Source organism: Netta rufina (assembly GCF_964035555.1).
Source record: "Netta rufina genome assembly, chromosome: 29".
In the NCBI taxonomy this organism is placed as follows: domain Eukaryota; kingdom Metazoa; phylum Chordata; class Aves; order Anseriformes; family Anatidae; genus Netta; species Netta rufina.
This window is the reverse complement of record NC_140153.1, coordinates 634,248-660,531: the sequence shown is the minus strand read 5'-3', so window position 1 is coordinate 660,531 and position 26,284 is coordinate 634,248. Positions and strand designations below refer to the sequence as shown.

General features: G+C 49.2%; 2 protein-coding genes across 6 annotated transcripts in view; both read left to right on the top strand.

The window, feature by feature from the left end:
* The window catches only part of LOC311220001 (EF-hand calcium-binding domain-containing protein 12-like), a gene marked incomplete at its 3' end in the record, with an annotated part of 18,369 nt that extends 10,685 nt beyond the window's left edge, over positions 1-7,684 (top strand). For 2 of the 3 annotated variants that reach the window (XM_084303361.1, XM_084303359.1), the window contains 9 exons: positions 441-549; positions 955-1,113; positions 2,019-2,276; positions 2,463-2,657; positions 3,389-3,542; positions 4,344-4,570; positions 5,135-5,348; positions 6,070-6,235; positions 7,522-7,684. In XM_084303361.1, the coding sequence (XP_084159487.1) occupies positions 441-549; positions 955-1,113; positions 2,019-2,276; positions 2,463-2,657; positions 3,389-3,542; positions 4,344-4,570; positions 5,135-5,348; positions 6,070-6,235; positions 7,522-7,684 (1,645 nt within the window). The remainder of the gene's footprint in view (positions 1-440; positions 550-954; positions 1,114-2,018; positions 2,277-2,462; positions 2,658-3,388; positions 3,543-4,343; positions 4,571-5,134; positions 5,349-6,069; positions 6,236-7,521) is intronic. The other variant, XM_084303360.1, reaches the window with a different exon arrangement.
* Positions 7,678-26,284, top strand: LOC311220002 (EF-hand calcium-binding domain-containing protein 12-like). Of its 3 annotated transcripts, none has more exons than XM_084303363.1 (16): positions 7,718-7,817; positions 13,268-13,329; positions 13,912-14,071; positions 14,833-15,089; positions 15,866-15,939; positions 16,579-16,649; positions 17,481-17,598; positions 18,797-18,905; positions 19,311-19,469; positions 20,378-20,632; positions 20,819-21,013; positions 21,745-21,898; positions 22,700-22,926; positions 23,491-23,704; positions 24,426-24,591; positions 25,879-26,284. In XM_084303363.1, the coding sequence occupies exons 1-16, from the start codon at positions 7,790-7,792 to the stop codon at positions 26,039-26,041; spliced, it is 2,412 nt and encodes an 803-aa protein (XP_084159489.1). In that variant the 5' UTR covers positions 7,718-7,789; the 3' UTR covers positions 26,042-26,284. The 3 variants fall into 3 exon arrangements, with proteins under 3 accessions (XP_084159490.1, XP_084159489.1, XP_084159488.1); XM_084303362.1 differs by having other exon boundaries at positions 20,375-20,632; XM_084303364.1 differs by lacking the exon at positions 13,268-13,329 and having other exon boundaries at positions 7,678-7,817; positions 20,375-20,632.

The following is a 26,284-nucleotide window of genomic DNA, read 5'->3' as shown; positions in this document are numbered from 1 at the left end:
TGACCTGGGCCCCAGGGAGGCAGCAGACTTCCCTATGGGTAGGGTCTGGCCGACATATAGGGGCCCTCTGATCCCATGAGAAGGGAGTTGTCTACAACGATTACCCTTCTTTCTGTCTTGGTGGAGGCAGTCTTAAGGTGTGGAGTCAACTTCCTTGCCCTAGGCAACCTCCTGGGTGGACTTTCAGACACATCCTCACCCACCAGTCTCTCAAGCTCCAAGGCCTCAAACCTCTTGTGTAAGTGCGCCCGTGTGCACCTTCCAGTGTTGAGATCTTCTTGGTGATTAAATGCTGATCATTATCCCAGCAGCTGCGAGTCATGTGCATGGTTCTTTAGATTTCCACGACCCTGGTCTCTCCGTTTGGAGAGAGGGTGGAGAAAAGAAACCCTTCCTGCACTCAGATTCACCTCCTGACTCCTGCTGGTGTGTATTTTCAGACTGTTCCCTGTATGTCCAGACACAGAAGGAAGGCAGCACAAAGAAAGTCCCCACAAGAGGCTTAAATTGCCATTGCTTACTTCTGAAGATCATAGACACACAGGACAGGTATGTAATATGGTCCGAGATAATTTTTGTGTCTCTTTTGATTGTAGATGATCATGTGGGGGCATCTTAGGAAAAGGATGTACGTGCTAAATACTTAGTTGTTTACTGTGAAAACATCCCTTTACTGGGGGGTAGTAAAGTAGCCCGTTTTGAAAAATAGCTCGTTTTGAGTTAGTTCATTGGTCATAACAGAATGGCTTTCTGGTTGCATCTGTAAGAACTTGGGAGCAAAAAATTGCTGACAAGCCTTCAGGGAAATATAGAGAAGATGAGGGAGAGAAGAACACTATTAAAAAAAAAGAAAAAAGAAAAAGGAAAAGACAAGGGAAAAGAAAACAACAACAACAACAAAACACACAAAAACAGATGAATAACTGCTGTTGTTGCATTTCTGGGTTCCTCTAGGAAGCACGCTCTGTACTGGGGGTGCAGGTTGGAGGGAAACTGGAGGCATCTGCGGCCAGCAAGGAGAAAGAAGAGACCAGAGAAGCAAAAAGAGTCACATTTCCAAAACTGCTGGAACAGCAAGATGAGGGACAAAGGGATGAGATGTGGATGGGCCAGGTACGGGAAGCCCTGTAAAGCATCCCGCAGGGTAGCATTTTGCTGGCTGGGGGGAAGCTGAGTTGTGAAGGTCTCCAAGTCCCGGCAGTATTGCCACCTCTAGAGAGCAGGGCACGTGGCTGTTGCTTTTATTCCCACTGGCACATTGCCACGAGGAAGGAATTCCTGGTAGAAGCCAAGGAACACCAAGAGCAGTCTAGCAGAGTGAGGGCAGAAGCATACTCTTTGTCCCTTGACAGGAGGACACCTTTTCCCTGCCCTGGAACTTAAGTCCAGTGGCTTGAGGCAGCTCCTGATGCAGCATGCTGCAGGAGAGCTCCAGGAGCAGCTGTTACTTCTGGTCTCTTCAGTTAACATGAAGAGCACTAAGACCATTTTTCATGAGCGTAACAGCTGATGTTTTGTTCCAGCTGCTCTTGCAGGGCAGGGAGCCAACACCTTGATAAGAGGCAGGACACACGTGTCTTGACGCTGTTCTGTGACTGCCTGATGGCTATTTCTCAGTGCTGTTGTACACCTGGGATTGGTGGCAGGCCCAGACACCCTTGCCATCTATAGCTCAGAAAAGCCTCAGCGCAGGAAGTCCCCTCCAAAGCCATTATAGCGATGCGATCTCAACACTAGATTTTGTAAGAAGCTCATCTGCAGTTAAAGTACTAACATAAGCAGCGAGCATATGACTGATGGTTTGACTAATGTCAAGCCAGAAGTGGTTTTGGAGCAGGGTTTCAAACTACACCATGGGAGAAAACTGTATCCAATGCTTGTCTTTAAATGGAAAGCAAGTAGGTTTGCTCCACGCTCCACATGTTGCATTCGTTTTTGCTCCCTGTGTGGCAAGACCAGACTCTCCCTGTTTGAAACCAGCTCAGGACACCAGCTTCTGTCATTTGTCTGTTTTTCAGCAGCGACAGGAAGAAGAAGATAGCCTCAGCTCCCCAGAGATCACCTGTAATACAAAAGATGATCTACAAAAGCTGGAGGCTTGGATTCAGGAGAGGAAGCAACTCCGGTCTCAGCTGCAAAGCTTTGGAGATGTTGAAAAATGGCTGAGTCATAAACCTACCTTTACCAAACTGGAAGAAAGAGTCAGGAAACGAATAACGGCAGCTAAAGTAGACCAGAGGGCTAGAAGCAAGTCAGTCGAGACCGACAGGCCAGACGTAAGTATACCTTGTGTTGTGCCACTCTTGGGATTACTGTACTTCATCTCTTGTGGCCGTGCCACGGCCTCAGCATCTGCTTGTAAGTCGGCAGCGCGACGCTGCTTTATCCCAGCCACTTTGCATCTGCTGGCACAGTGATTCTGGATAACGGTGATTTGAGGGTATTTTCTAATTCCTTTTCAGTGTTCACCACCACCAAGGAGCCAGACCCGGAAGAAGGGTAGCCTTCCCCTTATTTGTGCACCATACCCTGAAGCTCTTATTGCACTGCATAACCTCCTACACCAACAGAAGTTGACAATGGTAGACATCTTCAGAAAGGCTGGAATGGAACAGAGAAAGATCATGAGAGCAGACTTCATTAAAGTCATCAAGGAGGTATGTAGGGAAGAGAAAAGTAAGGAACTGCTGCAACTTTGCCTTGTTTTGCTGCATGCCAACCCAACGGAGAAGTGGAAAAACTCCAACTTCCCTTGTGTTACTCTCAGAGGATGGCTCCCACAGCCTGTGAAATGTTGAAGGGAAGAGGGAAGGGAAGGCTGCAGAGATGCGAGCTGTCACCCAGACTGAGTCCCAGGAGGGAGTGAAACTCATTGCCTCATAGTCTCTAAAGACAGTCAGCGCTCAGTAACGTGGCCTGAACTGGCATCAAGTTTCCTCGTGTTGATACTTGGTCTTTCCTTGGCCAGTTTCATGTGTCTGCCCGCTGCACTGCCTTTTAGTACCTGTTGGCACAGCAGAGCTCATGCTGAGCCTCACTTTCCACAGGCTGCAACGGTACAGAACTGTCAAGAGCATGTCCAGGTCTGTTAGGGTTTAGCAGTTCAGGTGTTTTCTGATATTCTGTTCCAAGCCAAATTAGCTTCTTGACGCCCAGATGGCTGAGAAGTTTGGCACATTGAAAGCTGAGAGCTCAGCAGAGGACAGCAAAAGACCAGTAAATTTTTCAGTGCTTGGTAAACTCATGTAAAGCTTAAAGCTCAACAGGTTGCCTCTGTGCCTTTTCTGAAAAAGCATTTAAAACAACAGCAAAGCTCATCTCCCCCCTACTCTGGGCCAAGCCTTGTTTTTTTATTGATCACACTGTTGCTTCCTGTTTTGGCTGCCAGACAAAAGTTCCCATCAGTGACAAGGAACTGGAGGATGTGGTCATCTTCTTGACTTCTTCAAAGCGGAGGAATTATATAAGCAGTGAAGATCTGATTGAATGTCAAAAGCAGTGGCAGGAAATGAGGAAAGGACAGCCCAAAGAGACCAGCGAAGGTGAGAGGAGAACCCTGGGCTGGGAATCTATATCCTTGCAGATGCCCTAAAAGTACACAGGTGGCATTAGGGAATGCCAAAGTAGATCCAGAATATGGCTCCTTGCGACTATTGTCCTGCAACGCGGTTGCTGAAAAGAGACCTCTGGGGAGAAGCTAAAGAATCCAGGGGAAGTGCAATACTCAGCCCATCTGTGGAAGACAGCTTATCCGATCTTTTAGGTTTGACTCAGAATCTGAACCCTGAGGTTTAACCTCCTGTACTGGATTTTATTGGTTAGCGTTGATCATCCGGCTGATCAGAAGCAGACCCTTTCTCCAGCTGTTGAGGGCAGCTGGACAATGCAGATTCAAAGGTCCTACTCTTTAAAACCTAGCCCAAATCTGAAGGCTTGCCATGGTACCTGTGTCATTTTTATCTGAAGGTAATGGCAACATTCTTCTCACATCTTGGAGAGAAGAGGCATTTTGCTGCTGTGTTGTTGTACTAATTGTTTTGTAGACTAAACATGTATTGCGAGCATGAAACAGAATGGGGCAAAGCGGAGATGGGAGTCGTCTGTAATATGTGTGTCTGGATTGAAAGCGAAAGGATGCTTCCATTCAAAGATCGTCATCTGTTGGGTGCTCCAGACTGCACAAAATGCCAAAGCTTTTTGCCTTATAAACATTGATCAGCCTTGTTTCAGCCTTGTTTTTTTTTTTTTTATTTTTTTTATTTTTTATTTTTTTTTTTATTTCTGCTACTGTCTAACAGGGTTTCTCTGAGCTTTTCATTTGTTTGCTTTTTAAACTGCTGTAGATGCACAGCCTCGGGTCCGGAGAAACGCTTGCAAAGCTGCCACTTCTCCACCTTCTGCTGGGGACAAAGCTGTGGGGATGAAGCCTTGCCCTCCCACGGAGCCCAAAGAAAAGCTAATACTCTTGGAAGTGCCCCCAGTCAACACTGAGCCAGGCCGGCGACATTTACACTGGGATGAAATGGAAGAGATTGGAAAGCGCTCAAGAGAGAGCAGACGGCTGGAGAAGGTAGTGTGGCAGGAAAAAAGGCGCACCTCTACGTACTCGCGAATGTGGGGTGGGCAGCAAAGGAGAAGGTTGGAGATTGTTCTGGATATTACCTTCTCAGTAGTCCCTTGACCACATCGTGCCTCACAGCTGAGATGCTACAAGCTGTCTCAAACAACTGGTTTGTCTTCTGAACACTCTGGTGATGTAAACACTCTTTTCTGGGTAACTGAAGTGGCAAGAAATGGAAGTTGAAGCAATGTTCAGGTGTGGGGATGGAGTCATCTGAGCTCTAGTGAACCTGACACAATCAGAAAAGAGATGGTGGCTGGGAGACTTTTTTCAGCTGGGGCACCTATGTCCAGTATGCTGCTCTTGTGCTTGGTGCTCTAGGGAGCGTCTGCCTGTGGGCCTGGCACTGGAAGGGAATGGCACTCCCAGATAAGCGCTTGGTCCCATTGCAGGGTGCTGAGTCCCATCTACACGCACTTCTGAGATGGATCCCTGCCTGTAGTTTCTCCAAAGGGAACTCAGCAACTCCAGGGCCTCACTGAAAGCTAACTGGGACCATTGCTTTACTTGCAGATCAAAGACAGCCCGATAGAATGGAAAGAAAAGTGTCGGCTGGTGAGATCTGGGGACGCACCCGTCGATGAACACTGCCTGCCATCAACTATAGAGGGTGACATGGGAGCACTGGTTGACCACTATCGCAGAAATGCCGTTGTGAACTATCTGAATTGCTCCAAGCAGTGCAAGGAGCGTAACATCTGTCTCACCGACAAAGCGCTGCAAAGAGGTAAAGCAAAGAGCAAGGAATGTACTAATGTGAACGTACTAAGCCTGACATGCTCCTGCCTCTTCCCAAGACCCAGAAGCACGATGCATGTTCAGGGTGGGGCACTGCTGATGGAGAATGTTTGCAGCCCTTGGAGGGCCACGGAAGATGCTGCTGATTAGGATCAGCAATACCATCAGCAGGGCCAGAGCAGGGCTGAGATAGCAAAGAGTGCTACGGAGCAGCCAGGGCCACGTCCCCCTGGACTGGTAGCCAGGCTCAGACACGAGTGCAGTTAATGAGGCAAGTTCATGGTGATGGGGCAGGTGCAAGGTCAGGCAAAGGTCATGGTCAGACCATGGTCAGGTTCAGCAGGTCCATGGCCAGGCACAGCTGTGTCAGAGCTGTGTCAGCTGGACACTGCTACACCTGCAACGTGAGCGAAGGGCTGAGCTGAAATGGGGCTCCTGAGCCCAGGGCAGGGCATGTGGGAAGAGGCCCCATGTGAAGTTGGCCAGGGCCATCATGTCCTCTCAGCACTTGCTGGGCCATCACGTCTTCCTCCTTTCCAGAGCGGGGCCATCTTTTCTGTCCCCTCCCGGTCAGTATCACTGACCAAACCCAGAGGTGACCTGGATCGGCAGGGGGACAGGCTTGGGGCAACAGGAGAACAGAGTTTTCTTGGCTATTCAGCATTGGCTGTCCATACACCATTGCTTTTCTCTGTGCGCTTTGTCAACAGGCCTGCTGCACCCAGGAGACAAGATCATCAAAGAAGGAGAAGACGTGAGGAAGATCAGGCAGCCTGGAGGATACTACAGCACAGGACATGCTGACGCCACATCTCCTCTGAGCATGTCCAGGTCAAAAAGTGCATCAGGAAAACAGGCCAAGGAGGCAGAAAACAGGTTGGTTCAAAGAGGGCTTATGATCAGTCCCTTCCTGCTGCCCTGCTGTGCATCAGCTCCCACTGCATCAGAGGCGGTACTGAGGTATCAAAGTGGAACGTTAGGGTGCTGCAAGGTAGCAGCAAGCGATAGCAGAGGAAGAGAGATCTCTTCTCAGCTACACGGCCACTGCTGTGTTTTTGCTGACTTGCGGGGTTGCAGTGGTGCTGGCGAACAGCTTCTCTGTACTCCAAACTGCAGAGATGACAGAACTTCTCACCTAAGACGGTCCTCGTCAGGCCAACCCAACGCTTCTTGGAAATCCTCTCAGAGAATGTTTTTTCTTGCGTAAGAAAGGCAATCCCAAAGACTCCAGCTTTGGATGACTGGAGAAGCTCTCCAGTCGGGGGCAGAAGCAGCCTGCTACAGCAGCGTGCAGTCAGCAGCCAGCTGCTCCTAGTAGGGCGGTGCTTCGTTTCCTCCCATTGCACCTCAGTTCCTCTGTTGCTCTAGAACACTGACCCTTCAGAGCGTTACTAACCGTTGCAGGAGAAAAGTCAGATGCAGGTGGCAGATCTGTTTTACTGAGCAACGTTCTTTGCATCTCAACATTTATCTGTAGGATCTGGAGATGCAAGTTTTCTAGACATAGACACAATGTCAGCCCTGAGAACAGAGGCAGTTTGCCCTAATTTTTCTTGCATCTCAGGTCACCCACAAAAGCTTTTCTTCCAAAACGAGTCCAAGTTCTTTTGCTGTCCTTGTCCCTGCTGTCTTCGGACTCGTACTGTCCAAGGAGTTCATGAGTGTCCAAAGGTCTTTCCTGACCCATGAAACTGGGATGTCCACTACCAGCTTGGTCATAGCACTTGCAGCACCTTCTTTAGTCAAAGTGATTCCCAAATCCGATTGAATAGAAAGACTCAGCCTCACAGCTGAGCTCATGGAAGAAAGGCAGTCCTAAAGAATCCAGCTTTGGAAGACTGGAGAAGCTTTTGAGGAGAAGAAACACTTTGCAAAATAGAGCACAGTCTTCCTAGTTCATCTCAGAGAGTTTATGTACTACAGTGATAGGCAACACATCAGTTCTCAAGACAGCTTCACAAGCTGGCATTTCCAATGTCAGTCATGTAGAAGAAGGACAGGCAGGGGTTTCCAGAAGTCCTAGCAGCTGGTTCTTGTCAGGCTCGCATTTGCCATTACTAGTAATATCAGTGAAGTTGCCTAGAATTTTATTTCCATAAAACGTGCTACTCTCTCTGACTGTTTTTTTTTTGTTTGTTTGTTTTTTCTTTATTTTTCTTTAGGCGTCTTGAGAAGAATAAGAATCAAAAGTCAAGCGACAATAACTTCTGGCCAGGCCATCTCCTGGACAAGATGCGCCTGTACTTTCCAGATAAGGAGCCTGACAGGGCACACGCCTTGTTTAGCTATGTTCACCCAACCAGGCCTGCCTACCGTGGCATCTAAAACCCTGGCTACAGGTAGTTCATCAGAGCCAGGATACTTGGCCTCTAGAGACACTCCATTCGAGAAAACTCATTTCACCTGAAGTTCTTCTCCTAGCGGCATGAGATGTGTGCACAGCTTTGTGACTCATCAGGTCAGCTCATGGGATCTGGGCCAACTTCATGGAGAATATCATCAGCTCTCCTGAGTTGCAAGGGGTTTGATCATCAAGTCTAACAGCTGGCTTCCCACAGGACTACCTAAAAATTAAACCATGTATCTGACAGTGTTGTCCAAAAGCTTCCTGAACGCCTTGTTTAGCTATGTTCACCCAACCAGGCCTGCCTACCACGGTATCTAAAACGCTGGCTACAGGCCAGGACAGAAGTTGTCTGAGGTGTTAGCCATGGCAAACAGTGGCTGCAGTAGGAGAGAAAGAAAGAAGAAGGAAGGACATGGAAGAAAAGAACATGAAAAAAAAGAGAAAAGGGATTGCCTTAGGTTGCAGGATAGACTTGCAACAGTCAGAGCAGGAATGACAGGATCCAGGGGTATTTACCCTAGCGGCTTTAATAAAGCTAGAGAACAAAAAGAGAGGCTTGGATTTTTTGTTGGTTACTGGAGCCTCTTTCTCTGTGCTAATCCAAAAATTGAGGAGGAGTTGAGGAGGAATGGAGACAGGTCCCTGCTTGGCTTCGCAGGCGATGCCCCCCCCTACTGGCCCCATCTTCTCAGGTGCCCTTACACAACAGATTTGAGGCCCTGGAGCTTGAGAGACCGGTAGGTGAGGATGAGGTAGAAAGTCTACCCAGGAGGATGCCTAGGGCGAGGAAGTCTACTCCAAGCCTCAGGACTGCCTCCACCAAGAAAGAAAGAAGGGTGATTGTTGTAGGTGACTCCCTTCTCAGAGGAACAGAGGGCCCTATTTGTCGGCCTGACCCTACCTGTAGGGAAGTCTGCTGCCTCCCTGGGGCCATGGTCAGGGACATTACCAGAAAGCTTCCCAACCTGGTTCGCCCCTCTGACTATTATCCTCTTTTGATAGGCCAGGCTGGCAGTGATGACATTGAAGAGAGAAGCCTGAAGGCTATCAAACGGGACTTTAGGGGACTGGGTTAGTGGATGGAGTGGGAGTACAGGTGGTGTTTTCGTCTATCCCTACAGTGGCAGGGATGGGTACAGAGAGGACACGGAAGGCCCACCTGATAAACACGTGGCTCAGCGTCTGGTGCCAACACAGAAATTTTGTTGTTTTTTTTTTGACAATGGGGTGCTTTACTTGGCACCCAGCCTGATGGCCGCAGACGGGTCCCTATCTCTAAGGGGAAAACGGATTCTAGCCCAGGAGCTGGCGGGGATCATTGGGAGGGCTTTAAACTAGGTAAGAAGGGGGACAGGGCTGAAACAAGGCTTGTTGGAGCTGTGCCAGGGGGAACAATGGCAAGGCCGGGGGAGAAGGTAATGGCCCAACTGAAGTGCATCTACACTGATGCACGCAGCGTGGGTAACAAACAGGAGGAGCTGGAAGCCATCGTGCAGCAGGCAGGCTACGACTTGGTTGCCATCACAGAAACGTGGTGGGACCACTCTCATGACTGGAGTGCTGCAATGTCTGGCTATAGGCTCTTCAGAAGGGACAGGCAGCACAGAAGGGGTGGCGGTGTGGCTCTCTGTATTATATTAGAGAGTGTTTTGATGTTGTGGAACTTGAGGCTGGGAATGATAAGGTTGAGTCCCTGTGGGTTAGGATCGGCGGGAAGGCCAACAAGGCAAGCATCCTGGTGGGGGTCTGTTATAGACCGCCGAACCAGGATGAGGAGACGGATGAGGAGTTCTACAGGCAGCTGCCAGAAGTTGCAAAATCGTCAGCGCTTGTTCTCGTGGGGCACTTCAACCTCCCAGACATATCCTGGAAGCACAACACAGCCCAGAGAAAGCAGTCTAGGAGGTTTCTGGAGAGCGTGGAAGATAGCTTCCCGACGCAGCTGGTTAGTGATCCTACCAGGGGAGGTGCCCCGCTGGACCTTCTCTTCACAAACAGAGAAGGGCTGGTGGGAGATGTGGTGGTTGGAAGCTGTCTTGGGCAGAGCGACCGTGAAATGGTAGAGTTCTCTATTCTTGGTGAAGCCAGGAAGGGGACCAGTAAAACCGCTGTATTGGACTTCCAGAGGGCTGACTTTGAGCTGTTCAAGACACTGGTTGGCAGAGTCCCTTGGGAGGCGGTTCTGAAGGGCAGAGGAGTCCAGGAAGGCTGGGCACTCTTCAAGAAGGAAATCTTAATGGCACAGGAGCGGTCTGTCCCCATGTGCCCAAAGACGAGCTGGCATGGAAGAAGACCGGCCTGGCTGAACAGAGAATTGTGGCTTGAGCTTCGGAGAAAAAAGAGGGTTTATAATCTTTGGAAAAGAGGGCGGGCCACTCAGGAGGACTATAAGGATGTTGCGAGGCTGTGCAGGGACAAAACTAGAAAGGCCAAAGCTCATCTGGAGCTCAACCTGGCTACTGCCGTTAAAGACAACAGAAAATGTTTTTACAAATACATCAGCGCAAAATGGAGGACTAAGGAGAATCTCCATCCTTTACTGGATGCGAGGGGAAACTTAGTTACAGAAGATGAGGAAAAGGCTGAGGTGCTTAATGCCTTCTTAGCCTCAGTCTTTAGTGGCAAATCCAGTTGTTCTCTGGATACCCGGTACCCCGAGCTGGTGGGAGGGGATGGGGGGCAGAATGTGGCCCTCACTATCCATGAGGAAATGGTTGGTGACCTGCTACGGCACTTGGATGTACACAAGTTGATGGGGCCAGATGGGATCCACCCGAGGATGCTGAGAGAACTGGCAGAGGAGCTGGCCAAGCCGCTTACCATCATTTATCAACAGTCCTGGCTATCGGGGGAGGTCCCAGTGGACTGGCGGCTAGCAAACGTGATGCGCATCTACAAGAAGGGCCAGAGGGTAGACCCGGGGAACTATAGGCCTGTCAGTTTGACCTCAGTGCCAGGGAAGCTCATGGAGCAGATTATCTTGAGTGTCATCACGCAGCACTTACAGGGCAACCAGGTGATCAGGCCCAGTCAGCATGGGTTTATGAAAGGCAGGTCCTGCTTGACGAACATGATCTTCTATGACAAAGTGACACGCTGGGTGGATGAGGGAAAGGCTGTGGATGTGGTCTACCTTGACTTCGGTAAGGCCTTTGACACTGTTCCCCACAGCATTCTCCTCAAGAAACTGGCCGCTCATGGCTTGGACTGGCGTACGCTTCATTGGGCCAAGTGCCGGGTCCTGCACCTGGGGCACAACAACCCCAAGCAGCGCTACAGGCTGGGAGATGAGTAGTTGGAAAGCTGCCTGGCGGAGAAGGACCTGGGAGTATTGATTGATAGTTGGCTGAATATGAGCCAGCAGTGTGCTCAGGTGGCCAAGAAGGCCAACAGCATCCTGGCTTGTATAAGAAGCAGTGTGGCCAGCAGGTCTAGAGAAGTGATTGTCCCCCTGTACTCGGCTCTGCTGAGGCCGCACCTCGAGTATTGTGTTCAGTTTTGGGCCCCTCACTACAAGAAGGACATCAAGGTGCTCGAGCGAGTCCAGAGAGGGGTGACGAAGCTGGTGAGGGGTCTGGAGAACAAGTCTTACGAGGAGTGGCTGAGGGAGCTGGGTTTGTTCATCCCGGAGAAGAGGAGGCTCAGGGGCGACCTTATTGCTCTCTGTAGGTACCTTAAAGGAGGCTGTAGCGAGGTGGAGGTTGGTCTATTCTCCTGCGTGCCTGGTGACAGGACGAGGGGGAATGGGCTAAAGTTGCCAAAAGGTTTGTTAGGCACTGGGGTTGGATGCCCAGGGAAGTGGTGGAGTCACCATCCCTGGCAGTCTTTAAAAGACGTTTAGATGTTGAACTTAGTGATATGGTTTAGTGGAGGACTTGTTAGTGTTAAGTCAGAGGTTGGACTCGATGATCTTGAGGTCTCTTCCAACCTAGACAGTTCTGTGATCCTGTGATTCTGTCTATTAAACTCTGAAATCAATTCCTGGTGAGTCCAGAGAAAGCTCTAGATAGGACTCCCTGAAAGGATGTAATTATGAACCAAATTATGAACCCACCGTATTCGGGCAACAACTAGCCTGTGATCTCAAAGCTTGGAAAACCCCTTCAGGAAAAGGGGACACCGTTGCAATACCTAGATGACCTGTTTACAGCTACCAAAGAAGAAAAGGAATGTGTAGAATGGAGTATTAGTTTACTAATGTTATTATTATTATTATTATTATTATTATTATTATTATTATTATTATTATTATGCCATTAGTACTGTGAACCCAGCCGCTTTCCTTACTAACAGAGGTTCTGTCCTCCTTTTGGTGACATCTCAGAGGCTCTTCCTGTCTCACAGCCTCGTTGGGGAGTGAGGAGAAGGCATGTGTATGGGGGAGCAGTTCCCTAACATGCAACCCCCTTCTTGCTGCAGGGCCCAATGAGGTGGCTGGGTCGCAGGGGCTGTGTTAAGGAGTGGCCCTGCACCCCTCTGACTTGAGCACGGGTCACAGAGGGACACGTCTGCATCACAATGGCAGCTCCCCTTACGCCACAGCGTGCCAGGCCCTTTCTGTCATTGCCTCAGTGAGCTCGGGCGTTGAAGGAGGCTCTTGCATCCAGTTTTCTCTGGAGGACACGAGAAGTCTCTCCTGTAGCTCAGAGTCTCAGAGGACAAAGGGAGGCGTAGGACGGTGCAGGAGCTATTTGGTGAAGCACAGAGGACATCAAAAAGGGAGGAAACATCACAGATCTTTCACTCTCTAGCCTCACGTGCTGACCCAAAGCAGGATCATGACAAACTTGGAAGTGCTAATCACTAACATTGAGCGCTGCAGTGAGGTTGAGGGCTGCGCCAAGGTCACGTTTCCCACACTCAAGAAGCTTTCTGTCAATGGTAAGGCATTTGGGACCTCTTATGAGTGTAGCTATAGACTGATATGAACTCTACAAATTGTGGAAAGCGAGGTTCTTGTCTGTGGGGGAGGCCCCAAGGGTGCTGTGTGTGTGGCGTCCTGCCCTGCCCATGGTGGCAGTCCTGTGGCCGGGTTCCGCTTGCTGGTAGGTCACACGTGGAGGTCTGTCTCTGAAGGGAAAGATGCGTGCACGGTTGGAAGAAGGCTGAGGTTCCTGCAGTTCCTGATGGGCTCCCAAGAAACTGCCAGAAATACGCGTGTCAGGAGGAGATCTGCTGACTTGTCAGCATTTCAGCAAGGCCTCTCATGAAGGGGCTGAGCCCCTCCCTGCCTGTGGCTTCTTCCTGCTGCAGCCTCCTGTGCCTCATGGCTCTCAGAAAAGGCTTAGGGCTAAGAGAGGCCCTCCCATTTCAGATGCCTACAGGCTACATTCCCTTGTCCAAAACCCTTTTAAGAGCTCCTGCAGCTGCAGACCTTTCCTGGGACATGGCAGAGCTGTTAGACTGGTATCAGTCAAAAATTCATCCAGAGTCACAGATGGATTCATGCTGGGAGCTGTGTTAGATCACACCTGCATCTGCAAACGCCTTGTAAAGAAATGTGCTGATGGGCCATGGACTCGCTGACTTTGAGCTTGACATGTCCTTCCCTTGCTTTCCAGATGTCATCACAATTTGGGGTGGTGTGTCCAAGCAGGTTCGGCAATTGCTCATGATGACGAAGGTGGGACTGCACCCTACCCCTCCCCTCACCCCACGGCTTCAGGAAGTCCTGGCAGCCCTGTGCCAGCAAATGCCATTGCTCTTCCCAGAGCTGCACTGACACATACAGATGTGCCCCAAGTGTGCCAAAGACCAGCTTCTCTGTAAATTGAAATAATTGTAATAATTGAAACCAACCCAGCAGAAAATCAAGTATTTATATTTATATCAAAGATACAAATCGGTAGGAAAATGTGTTCAGAACTTGCTGGGGCTTCTCTGTTCTTCGCTCTCAGAGTGGAGAGAGCAAACAGACAGCTGGGGATGCTTCCAGGGTTAACCCCAATTGCTGGAAGGGACCTAGCTGAAGGATGGGCTAGACCTCCTCCACCTGCTTTACTTCACCGCGCATTTTCTTGAGGGGCAAAGGAAGGAGAGAAAATGCCCCGAGTATGTGGGTCTTCTCATGAGCTTTCCCAGCTCCCCCAGCTTACCCCATGCCACGTTGGGAGTGGGCAGGGCACAGGGCACCCCGTTGCAAGATGTCACAAGTCCTCACTCTGTTTTCCAACTTAAACATGCTTCCCCTTCTTTTCTTTACCAGCCTCGGGCCGTCACTGTAACAGGACTGGGGACGTTCCATATTAAAAAATGGCTATCTTTTGAAAATGGCCAGGTGTTCACATTTCGGAGACCTGTGTTTTCACTGTCCAAGACTCTTGGACAGATTCGTAACCTGAAACACCGTTGCGTACGTGTTCCTGGTAAGAATACCAATTAAAGTCTTGTTTTCCCATGTGTACATGTATTAAGGGGTTATGTCGATTGCTGTTTAGAAGTGCTGATAGGCAACTCAGATGCCGTCAGAAGGCCCTGAGAGAGAGAAGAGATGGCTGGCATAGAAACCCATCAATGGCCAGATTTGCTGTAATTTCTGTCAACTGCTGCCATTGCTTTGGCTACTGTGTGCCATGGATGAGACCTGCGCAGCACTAAGAGCTTGGTGCTTCATTTGGGGTGGGTCTTCTCTTTCCAATGACTCCCAGCTTCTCCTGGATAGGAACTTCTGTCGGGCAGCCCTGGGGTAAAGGGCATTGGTACCAAAAGCAGAGACATTTGTTCCTCAGTTTTGAAGGCCACAGGGACTGTCCAGAACTGTCTGGAAGAGTTCTTGTGCTTGCCTGTCTCAGTGCAAGGCAGGTCTCCCCAGACCAGGCGTGCACTGAGCCTGGGCTCTTTGCATGGGAACCAGCCGCATTCCTTTTGCCTCCTCCTCCTGTGTTCCGCAGATGGCTGAGGTCGTTGGGTCCTATCTCTGGGCTGAGGAGTCACAGCTGTGCACTTGGTACATTGATGGAGTGATTTCAATTTCTCTTGAGGGGGAGCATACATCAGCTGCTTTAAGGAGTCGTACAAGGCTTAGACTACAGCAGTTACAGCAGCATGTTTTAGCTGGAAGCTCCTGGCACTTTGTTTGAATCTGTTCAACTGCAGTGCAAGTTGCATTGTTCCTCATTTTTTCCAGATGATATGAAGATAGTGGTGCTGAGCTATGAGAATATGCGCCTGAACGTCCCGTACAGCAAGGAAATAGTGCAGAGCTGTTTGGAGGAGACCTTGCAATACTTCTACCGCATCCTCACAAATAGGGAGGACACGGACTTCACCTTAAAGGATTTTGGCACTCTTGCTATCCGAGGGCAAAGAGTGAAAATGACATTTTCTGAAGGGTTTTTACACAGTCTCAACAAGTCCACATACGTGGTAGAGAAGCTGATCGCTGTAAGTTTATTGTTTCTGCAGTCCTACTTAGAGAGGGTTTGAAGCCCCATCAAAGGGTGGGGGCACTGAGCCCTGCTGGCAGCTGTGAGCTGCCAGGATGCTGGAGCTAGGCACAGTCCATCGCAGTGAGAGCTTTCTGTTTTCTTTCTTTTATTTTCTGTATGACTGCTGGCAATGCGTGCAGTCGTATCGTCGCTGGGCAAAGGATAGCACTGGAAGGGCCTCGCCATAAATAGGAAAGAAGCCAAAGCAACGGCTAGGCTGATGATGTTCCCCCCGTTGCGGGCGTGAGGCTGAGGCACAAGGACACCAGGCCCTTTTGGATGCAGGCAGGCTGTTGGTGTAGTTCTCCTGTCCCAGCAGAAAAGGTCTGGTCTCCGTGTTCCTCCACACTGCCAACGCAATCCTCTGACTCCTGTGAAAAACTCTGGGGATAAAGCCAGCTCTGACCCATTTGCGCTGCACTCAGGAATAGCTAAAGCAAGCGACCCCACTGAAAGCAGCAGCTGGAAGCCGAGGCTCATGACGGGCCTTCCCTTGTGTATGCTCCATTGACTTGTTCACAGGCTGAGGCTGTTAACTACGGTCCTTGTGAAAAGGTTGGCAGTGTTCCTCACCCTAGCAGATCATGTGCTGTGCAGTGTGTTTTAACTGGCTGAGGCACTTGTCCAGAAGTTTGCTGAGAGGCAGTGAATTCCTGGAGCTACAGAAAGGCCTCTGTGAATGTTGAGCTCTTTTCCTTGGACTCATGTCAGATGTTTCTGTCCCTGCTGCAGAAAAAGTTGGTCAGACTGGACAAAGAAACTGCCCTCTTCCCAAGCCATTTTGGCCGTGCCCACCTGCTCCCTCAGTAAGTATATTTGTTCCTGCAGCCCTGCTCTGCGCGCACTCACATGTGCTCAGCTCATGATCGGTAGTGCTCTTTCAAACTACTGTTTTGCAGTTAATTTCATCCTTGCTTTTGCTTAGCTTGGGCTTACGCATCACCCTCAGTTACTGACCGTGTTCTGCATTTTACCATTACTCCAGTCAGAGGCAACTGGTTTGCTCTGCAGACGCATTGAAGCAACTCACCTAATGTTTCATCTGCTTCTTCTCTTTTATGTGGTTAAAACTGCCAAAATATCTAAAAGAAGTAAGATCCTAATGTTTCTGTTGTTTTGAATGCAACATGGACAGGATCTCTTAGCAGGTGGAACAAGGACCAGATCTATGCTTGTCCCCTGCCTGTGATGTTTCCATGTCTTTGGTGAAACTCGTGTCAATCAAAGGAACTCTGAAATGCCTTCTTGTGTCAGGACGACACAGGAGCACTGAGGCAAAATAAAAACCCAAACCTCTGTCTAGCGAGGGGTTGCTGAGCTGTTCCGAGGCCAGCACTGCTCAGTTTGAATGGTTTAGGGCATGTGTTGGACTCTCCACGGATACTTTGACATTAATCTGGCAAAGGAGCCCTTTTCACAGAACGGTGCCTTCTTCCTACTTCCAGGTTTGAGATTAAGGCGGTACCTCGGCTTGCTAGGGAGCGTCTTGCAGAGGAAGAGGTACTTAATGCACAAGGTAACGTTAATGACTGATTGCTGGTGGAGGTTTGTGCCTTTCCCTGTTGTCCTCGCTGGGGGGTGCTTGGGACTCAGGTTACAGTGAGATGCCTGGGATAGCAGAGGCATGCTGTATGCCTCTGTTTACCCTCCTGGTATGTCTCAAGGGACACATTTTGAACAAGATAGTGCTGAAGTATGTTTTTCCCCTGCATTACATGCCAAAGGGTGCCTCTCTTCCATTTTATGGGTTTGTTTGTGCAGGAGGGAGTCAATGTTCGGCAAGTCCACTAGCACTGTGAATAACAAACTCCGTCTTGAGTTGTGGGAGACTGAGGGGCTGGGCATACCGCTTTGAATCACCATGTTGTCATTTGATGAGAAAAATTGTGTCGAGAAGAATGCACAAAGGTTGCCAAGCTGTGCCAAAACTTTGGTTCTCCTCTAAAGCTGGGAACTCCTCATTCTTAATTCCTCATGAATATCACAGATATAACGTGCTTGAGTTGAATGCACCAGGATAGAAAGCCTGTGTAGAAAAAACATTTATGCCGCTCCAAGAAATTGTTGCCCCAAAAGAGATTGTTAGGCACCAAAATGTGTCTCCCCGCAAAACCCCCACTGTTCAGAGGGAATGGACTTGCTGCTGCAGCAGAAAGATCACAGCAAAAGGAGTAATGCAGCACTGTGGGTATTAAAGGTCAGATGGGATCTGGTGTCAGGAAGGGCTTGCAATCTTCTAGAAAACAGGTCTCAGAAGGAATCACAGGGATACCTCAGCTAGCTTATAACATTGCAGAGCAGATCTGTGCCTGATGTGCTGAGAAGTTTTCTCCTTTTGTGTTTACAGCGTCTCTTCTTCATACATTAAAACTTGCGCAAAGGAGACTTTCTCCAAGCACATTGTGCATAGCTGAAGCGAAGGAAGAAGCAGAGGAGGAAACAAAGGCAAAAGAGTCTCCTGGCAGGTGAGATGTAAAGGATTTGTTAGAGTGGCCTTATGCTCTTGTGCTTGTGTGGCATGCTTTATAGGCTCCTACCTCTCAGAAGGTCTCAGTCCAGTGGGCTGCTGCAAGTGCGATCAGCTCTGAAGTCAGAGCTGGTTGCTCAGATTGCTCTGAAGTCAGGTGCTGGTTGCACCTAACTTGATGTCGTCTGCACACTTATTGAGGGTGCACTCAGTCCCCTCATCCAGATCATCGATAAAGATATTGAAGAGAACCGGCCCTAGTACTGAATGACAGAATCATTGAGGTTGGAAGAGACCTCCAAGATCACCGAGTCCATCCTTTGACCTAACACTAACAAGTCTGCCACTAAACTATATCACTAAGCTCTACATCTAAACATCTTTTGAAGACCTCCAGGGATGGTGACTCAACCACTTCCCTGGGCAGCCCACCCCAGTGCCTAACAACCCTTTCAGTAGAGATGTTTGTCCTAATATCCAACAAAACCTCCCCTGGCGTAACTTTAGCCCATTCCCCCTCGTCCCATCGCTGGGCATGTGGGAGTACCCACTCTGTACCCCTCCCTTGCACTGCAGGGATGGAGGAAAACACCACCTGTACTCCCGCTCCATCTACTAACCGCCCCAGTCCCCTGAAAACCCTTTTGATAGCCTCCAGGCTTCTCTCAGCAATTTCATCACTGCCAGCCTGGACTATCAATAGAGGACAGTAATCAGAGGAGCGAGCCAGGTTGGGAAGGTTTCTGGCAACGTCCCTGACCTGGGCCCCAGGGAGGCAGCAGACTTCCCTATGGGTAGGGTCTGGCCGACATATAGGGGCCCTCTGATCCCATGAGAAGGGAGTTGTCTACAACGATTACCCTTCTTTCTGTCTTGGTGGAGGCAGTCTTAAGGTGTGGAGTCAACTTCCTTGCCCTAGGCAACCTCCTGGGTGGACTTTCAGACACATCCTCACCCACCAGTCTCTCAAGCTCCAAGGCCTCAAACCTCTTGTGTAAGTGCGCCCGTGTGCACCTTCCAGTGTTGAGATCTTCTTGGTGATTAAATGCTGATCATTATCCCAGCAGCTGCGAGTCATGTGCATGGTTCTTTAGATTTCCACGACCCTGGTCTCTCCGTTTGGAGAGAGGGTGGAGAAAAGAAACCCTTCCTGCACTCAGATTCACCTCCTGACTCCTGCTGGTGTGTATTTTCAGACTGTTCCCTGTATGTCCAGACACAGAAGGAAGGCAGCACAAAGAAAGTCCCCACAAGAGGCTTAAATTGCCATTGCTTACTTCTGAAGATCATAGACACACAGGACAGGTATGTAATATGGTCCGAGATAATTTTTGTGTCTCTTTTGATTGTAGATGATCATGTGGGGGCATCTTAGGAAAAGGATGTACGTGCTAAATACTTAGTTGTTTACTGTGAAAACATCCCTTTACTGGGGGGTAGTAAAGTAGCCCGTTTTGAAAAATAGCTCGTTTTGAGTTAGTTCATTGGTCATAACAGAATGGCTTTCTGGTTGCATCTGTAAGAACTTGGGAGCAAAAAATTGCTGACAAGCCTTCAGGGAAATATAGAGAAGATGAGGGAGAGAAGAACACTATTAAAAAAAAAGAAAAAAGAAAAAGGAAAAGACAAGGGAAAAGAAAACAACAACAACAACAAAACACACAAAAACAGATGAATAACTGCTGTTGTTGCATTTCTGGGTTCCTCTAGGAAGCACGCTCTGTACTGGGGGTGCAGGTTGGAGGGAAACTGGAGGCATCTGCGGCCAGCAAGGAGAAAGAAGAGACCAGAGAAGCAAAAAGAGTCACATTTCCAAAACTGCTGGAACAGCAAGATGAGGGACAAAGGGATGAGATGTGGATGGGCCAGGTACGGGAAGCCCTGTAAAGCATCCCGCAGGGTAGCATTTTGCTGGCTGGGGGGAAGCTGAGTTGTGAAGGTCTCCAAGTCCCGGCAGTATTGCCACCTCTAGAGAGCAGGGCACGTGGCTGTTGCTTTTATTCCCACTGGCACATTGCCACGAGGAAGGAATTCCTGGTAGAAGCCAAGGAACACCAAGAGCAGTCTAGCAGAGTGAGGGCAGAAGCATACTCTTTGTCCCTTGACAGGAGGACACCTTTTCCCTGCCCTGGAACTTAAGTCCAGTGGCTTGAGGCAGCTCCTGATGCAGCATGCTGCAGGAGAGCTCCAGGAGCAGCTGTTACTTCTGGTCTCTTCAGTTAACATGAAGAGCACTAAGACCATTTTTCATGAGCGTAACAGCTGATGTTTTGTTCCAGCTGCTCTTGCAGGGCAGGGAGCCAACACCTTGATAAGAGGCAGGACACACGTGTCTTGACGCTGTTCTGTGACTGCCTGATGGCTATTTCTCAGTGCTGTTGTACACCTGGGATTGGTGGCAGGCCCAGACACCCTTGCCATCTATAGCTCAGAAAAGCCTCAGCGCAGGAAGTCCCCTCCAAAGCCATTATAGCGATGCGATCTCAACACTAGATTTTGTAAGAAGCTCATCTGCAGTTAAAGTACTAACATAAGCAGCGAGCATATGACTGATGGTTTGACTAATGTCAAGCCAGAAGTGGTTTTGGAGCAGGGTTTCAAACTACACCATGGGAGAAAACTGTATCCAATGCTTGTCTTTAAATGGAAAGCAAGTAGGTTTGCTCCACGCTCCACATGTTGCATTCGTTTTTGCTCCCTGTGTGGCAAGACCAGACTCTCCCTGTTTGAAACCAGCTCAGGACACCAGCTTCTGTCATTTGTCTGTTTTTCAGCAGCGACAGGAAGAAGAAGATAGCCTCAGCTCCCCAGAGATCACCTGTAATACAAAAGATGATCTACAAAAGCTGGAGGCTTGGATTCAGGAGAGGAAGCAACTCCGGTCTCAGCTGCAAAGCTTTGGAGATGTTGAAAAATGGCTGAGTCATAAACCTACCTTTACCAAACTGGAAGAAAGAGTCAGGAAACGAATAACGGCAGCTAAAGTAGACCAGAGGGCTAGAAGCAAGTCAGTCGAGACCGACAGGCCAGACGTAAGTATACCTTGTGTTGTGCCACTCTTGGGATTACTGTACTTCATCTCTTGTGGCCGTGCCACGGCCTCAGCATCTGCTTGTAAGTCGGCAGCGCGACGCTGCTTTATCCCAGCCACTTTGCATCTGCTGGCACAGTGATTCTGGATAACGGTGATTTGAGGGTATTTTCTAATTCCTTTTCAGTGTTCACCACCACCAAGGAGCCAGACCCGGAAGAAGGGTAGCCTTCCCCTTATTTGTGCACCATACCCTGAAGCTCTTATTGCACTGCATAACCTCCTACACCAACAGAAGTTGACAATGGTAGACATCTTCAGAAAGGCTGGAATGGAACAGAGAAAGATCATGAGAGCAGACTTCATTAAAGTCATCAAGGAGGTATGTAGGGAAGAGAAAAGTAAGGAACTGCTGCAACTTTGCCTTGTTTTGCTGCATGCCAACCCAACGGAGAAGTGGAAAAACTCCAACTTCCCTTGTGTTACTCTCAGAGGATGGCTCCCACAGCCTGTGAAATGTTGAAGGGAAGAGGGAAGGGAAGGCTGCAGAGATGCGAGCTGTCACCCAGACTGAGTCCCAGGAGGGAGTGAAACTCATTGCCTCATAGTCTCTAAAGACAGTCAGCGCTCAGTAACGTGGCCTGAACTGGCATCAAGTTTCCTCGTGTTGATACTTGGTCTTTCCTTGGCCAGTTTCATGTGTCTGCCCGCTGCACTGCCTTTTAGTACCTGTTGGCACAGCAGAGCTCATGCTGAGCCTCACTTTCCACAGGCTGCAACGGTACAGAACTGTCAAGAGCATGTCCAGGTCTGTTAGGGTTTAGCAGTTCAGGTGTTTTCTGATATTCTGTTCCAAGCCAAATTAGCTTCTTGACGCCCAGATGGCTGAGAAGTTTGGCACATTGAAAGCTGAGAGCTCAGCAGAGGACAGCAAAAGACCAGTAAATTTTTCAGTGCTTGGTAAACTCATGTAAAGCTTAAAGCTCAACAGGTTGCCTCTGTGCCTTTTCTGAAAAAGCATTTAAAACAACAGCAAAGCTCATCTCCCCCCTACTCTGGGCCAAGCCTTGTTTTTTTATTGATCACACTGTTGCTTCCTGTTTTGGCTGCCAGACAAAAGTTCCCATCAGTGACAAGGAACTGGAGGATGTGGTCATCTTCTTGACTTCTTCAAAGCGGAGGAATTATATAAGCAGTGAAGATCTGATTGAATGTCAAAAGCAGTGGCAGGAAATGAGGAAAGGACAGCCCAAAGAGACCAGCGAAGGTGAGAGGAGAACCCTGGGCTGGGAATCTATATCCTTGCAGATGCCCTAAAAGTACACAGGTGGCATTAGGGAATGCCAAAGTAGATCCAGAATATGGCTCCTTGCGACTATTGTCCTGCAACGCGGTTGCTGAAAAGAGACCTCTGGGGAGAAGCTAAAGAATCCAGGGGAAGTGCAATACTCAGCCCATCTGTGGAAGACAGCTTATCCGATCTTTTAGGTTTGACTCAGAATCTGAACCCTGAGGTTTAACCTCCTGTACTGGATTTTATTGGTTAGCGTTGATCATCCGGCTGATCAGAAGCAGACCCTTTCTCCAGCTGTTGAGGGCAGCTGGACAATGCAGATTCAAAGGTCCTACTCTTTAAAACCTAGCCCAAATCTGAAGGCTTGCCATGGTACCTGTGTCATTTTTATCTGAAGGTAATGGCAACATTCTTCTCACATCTTGGAGAGAAGAGGCATTTTGCTGCTGTGTTGTTGTACTAATTGTTTTGTAGACTAAACATGTATTGCGAGCATGAAACAGAATGGGGCAAAGCGGAGATGGGAGTCGTCTGTAATATGTGTGTCTGGATTGAAAGCGAAAGGATGCTTCCATTCAAAGATCGTCATCTGTTGGGTGCTCCAGACTGCACAAAATGCCAAAGCTTTTTGCCTTATAAACATTGATCAGCCTTGTTTCAGCCTTGTTTTTTTTTTTTTTATTTTTTTTATTTTTTATTTTTTTTTTTATTTCTGCTACTGTCTAACAGGGTTTCTCTGAGCTTTTCATTTGTTTGCTTTTTAAACTGCTGTAGATGCACAGCCTCGGGTCCGGAGAAACGCTTGCAAAGCTGCCACTTCTCCACCTTCTGCTGGGGACAAAGCTGTGGGGATGAAGCCTTGCCCTCCCACGGAGCCCAAAGAAAAGCTAATACTCTTGGAAGTGCCCCCAGTCAACACTGAGCCAGGCCGGCGACATTTACACTGGGATGAAATGGAAGAGATTGGAAAGCGCTCAAGAGAGAGCAGACGGCTGGAGAAGGTAGTGTGGCAGGAAAAAAGGCGCACCTCTACGTACTCGCGAATGTGGGGTGGGCAGCAAAGGAGAAGGTTGGAGATTGTTCTGGATATTACCTTCTCAGTAGTCCCTTGACCACATCGTGCCTCACAGCTGAGATGCTACAAGCTGTCTCAAACAACTGGTTTGTCTTCTGAACACTCTGGTGATGTAAACACTCTTTTCTGGGTAACTGAAGTGGCAAGAAATGGAAGTTGAAGCAATGTTCAGGTGTGGGGATGGAGTCATCTGAGCTCTAGTGAACCTGACACAATCAGAAAAGAGATGGTGGCTGGGAGACTTTTTTCAGCTGGGGCACCTATGTCCAGTATGCTGCTCTTGTGCTTGGTGCTCTAGGGAGCGTCTGCCTGTGGGCCTGGCACTGGAAGGGAATGGCACTCCCAGATAAGCGCTTGGTCCCATTGCAGGGTGCTGAGTCCCATCTACACGCACTTCTGAGATGGATCCCTGCCTGTAGTTTCTCCAAAGGGAACGCAGCAACTCCAGGGCCTCACTGAAAGCTAACTGGGACCATTGCTTTACTTGCAGATCAAAGACAGCCCGATAGAATGGAAAGAAAAGTGTCGGCTGGTGAGATCTGGGGACGCACCCGTCGATGAACACTGCCTGCCATCAACTATAGAGGGTGACATGGGAGCACTGGTTGACCACTATCGCAGAAATGCCGTTGTGAACTATCTGAATTGCTCCAAGCAGTGCAAGGAGCGTAACATCTGTCTCACCGACAAAGCGCTGCAAAGAGGTAAAGCAAAGAGCAAGGAATGTACTAATGTGAACGTACTAAGCCTGACATGCTCCTGCCTCTTCCCAAGACCCAGAAGCACGATGCATGTTCAGGGTGGGGCACTGCTGATGGAGAATGTTTGCAGCCCTTGGAGGGCCACGGAAGATGCTGCTGATTAGGATCAGCAATACCATCAGCAGGGCCAGAGCAGGGCTGAGATAGCAAAGAGTGCTACGGAGCAGCCAGGGCCACGTCCCCCTGGACTGGTAGCCAGGCTCAGACACGAGTGCAGTTAATGAGGCAAGTTCATGGTGATGGGGCAGGTGCAAGGTCAGGCAAAGGTCATGGTCAGACCATGGTCAGGTTCAGCAGGTCCATGGCCAGGCACAGCTGTGTCAGAGCTGTGTCAGCTGGACACTGCTACACCTGCAACGTGAGCGAAGGGCTGAGCTGAAATGGGGCTCCTGAGCCCAGGGCAGGGCATGTGGGAAGAGGCCCCATGTGAAGTTGGCCAGGGCCATCATGTCCTCTCAGCACTTGCTGGGCCATCACGTCTTCCTCCTTTCCAGAGCGGGGCCATCTTTTCTGTCCCCTCCCGGTCAGTATCACTGACCAAACCCAGAGGTGACCTGGATCGGCAGGGGGACAGGCTTGGGGCAACAGGAGAACAGAGTTTTCTTGGCTATTCAGCATTGGCTGTCCATACACCATTGCTTTTCTCTGTGCGCTTTGTCAACAGGCCTGCTGCACCCAGGAGACAAGATCATCAAAGAAGGAGAAGACGTGAGGAAGATCAGGCAGCCTGGAGGATACTACAGCACAGGACATGCTGACGCCACATCTCCTCTGAGCATGTCCAGGTCAAAAAGTGCATCAGGAAAACAGGCCAAGGAGGCAGAAAACAGGTTGGTTCAAAGAGGGCTTATGATCAGTCCCTTCCTGCTGCCCTGCTGTGCATCAGCTCCCACTGCATCAGAGGCGGTACTGAGGTATCAAAGTGGAACGTTAGGGTGCTGCAAGGTAGCAGCAAGCGATAGCAGAGGAAGAGAGATCTCTTCTCAGCTACACGGCCACTGCTGTGTTTTTGCTGACTTGCGGGGTTGCAGTGGTGCTGGCGAACAGCTTCTCTGTACTCCAAACTGCAGAGATGACAGAACTTCTCACCTAAGACGGTCCTCGTCAGGCCAACCCAACGCTTCTTGGAAATCCTCTCAGAGAATGTTTTTTCTTGCGTAAGAAAGGCAATCCCAAAGACTCCAGCTTTGGATGACTGGAGAAGCTCTCCAGTCGGGGGCAGAAGCAGCCTGCTACAGCAGCGTGCAGCCAGCAGCCAGCTGCTCCTAGTAGGGCGGTGCTTCGTTTCCTCCCATTGCACCTCAGTTCCTCTGTTGCTCTAGAACACTGACCCTTCAGAGCGTTACTAACCGTTGCAGGAGAAAAGTCAGATGCAGGTGGCAGATCTGTTTTACTGAGCAACGTTCTTTGCATCTCAACATTTATCTGTAGGATCTGGAGATGCAAGTTTTCTAGACATAGACACAATGTCAGCCCTGAGAACAGAGGCAGTTTGCCCTAATTTTTCTTGCATCTCAGGTCACCCACAAAAGCTTTTCTTCCAAAACGAGTCCATGTTCTTTTGCTGTCCTTGTCCCTGCTGTCTTCGGACTCGTACTGTCCAAGGAGTTCATGAGTGTCCAAAGGTCTTTCCTGACCCATGAAACTGGGATGTCCACTACCAGCTTGGTCATAGCACTTGCAGCACCTTCTTTAGTCAAAGTGATTCCCAAATCCGATTGAATAGAAAGACTCAGCCTCACAGCTGAGCTCATGGAAGAAAGGCAGTCCTAAAGAATCCAGCTTTGGAAGACTGGAGAAGCTTTTGAGGAGAAGAAACACTTTGCAAAATAGAGCACAGTCTTCCTAGTTCATCTCAGAGAGTTTATGTACTACAGTGATAGGCAACACATCAGTTCTCAAGACAGCTTCACAAGCTGGCATTTCCAATGTCAGTCATGTAGAAGAAGGACAGGCAGGGGTTTCCAGAAGTCCTAGCAGCTGGTTCTTGTCAGGCTCGCATTTGCCATTACTAGTAATATCAGTGAAGTTGCCTAGAATTTTATTTCCATAAAACGTGCTACTCTCTCTGACTGTTTTTTTGTTTGTTTGTTTGTTTTTTCTTTATTTTTCTTTAGGCGTCTTGAGAAGAATAAGAATCAAAAGTCAAGCGACAATAACTTCTGGCCAGGCCATCTCCTGGACAAGATGCGCCTGTACTTTCCAGATAAGGAGCCTGACAGGGCACACGCCTTGTTTAGCTATGTTCACCCAACCAGGCCTGCCTACCGTGGCATCTAAAACCCTGGCTACAGGTAGTTCATCAGAGCCAGGATACTTGGCCTCTAGAGACACTCCATTCGAGAAAACTCATTTCACCTGAAGTTCTTCTCCTAGCGGCATGAGATGTGTGCACAGCTTTGTGACTCATCAGGTCAGCTCATGGGATCTGGGCCAACTTCATGGAGAATATCATCAGCTCTCCTGAGTTGCAAGGGGTTTGATCATCAAGTCTAACAGCTGGCTTCCCACAGGACTACCTAA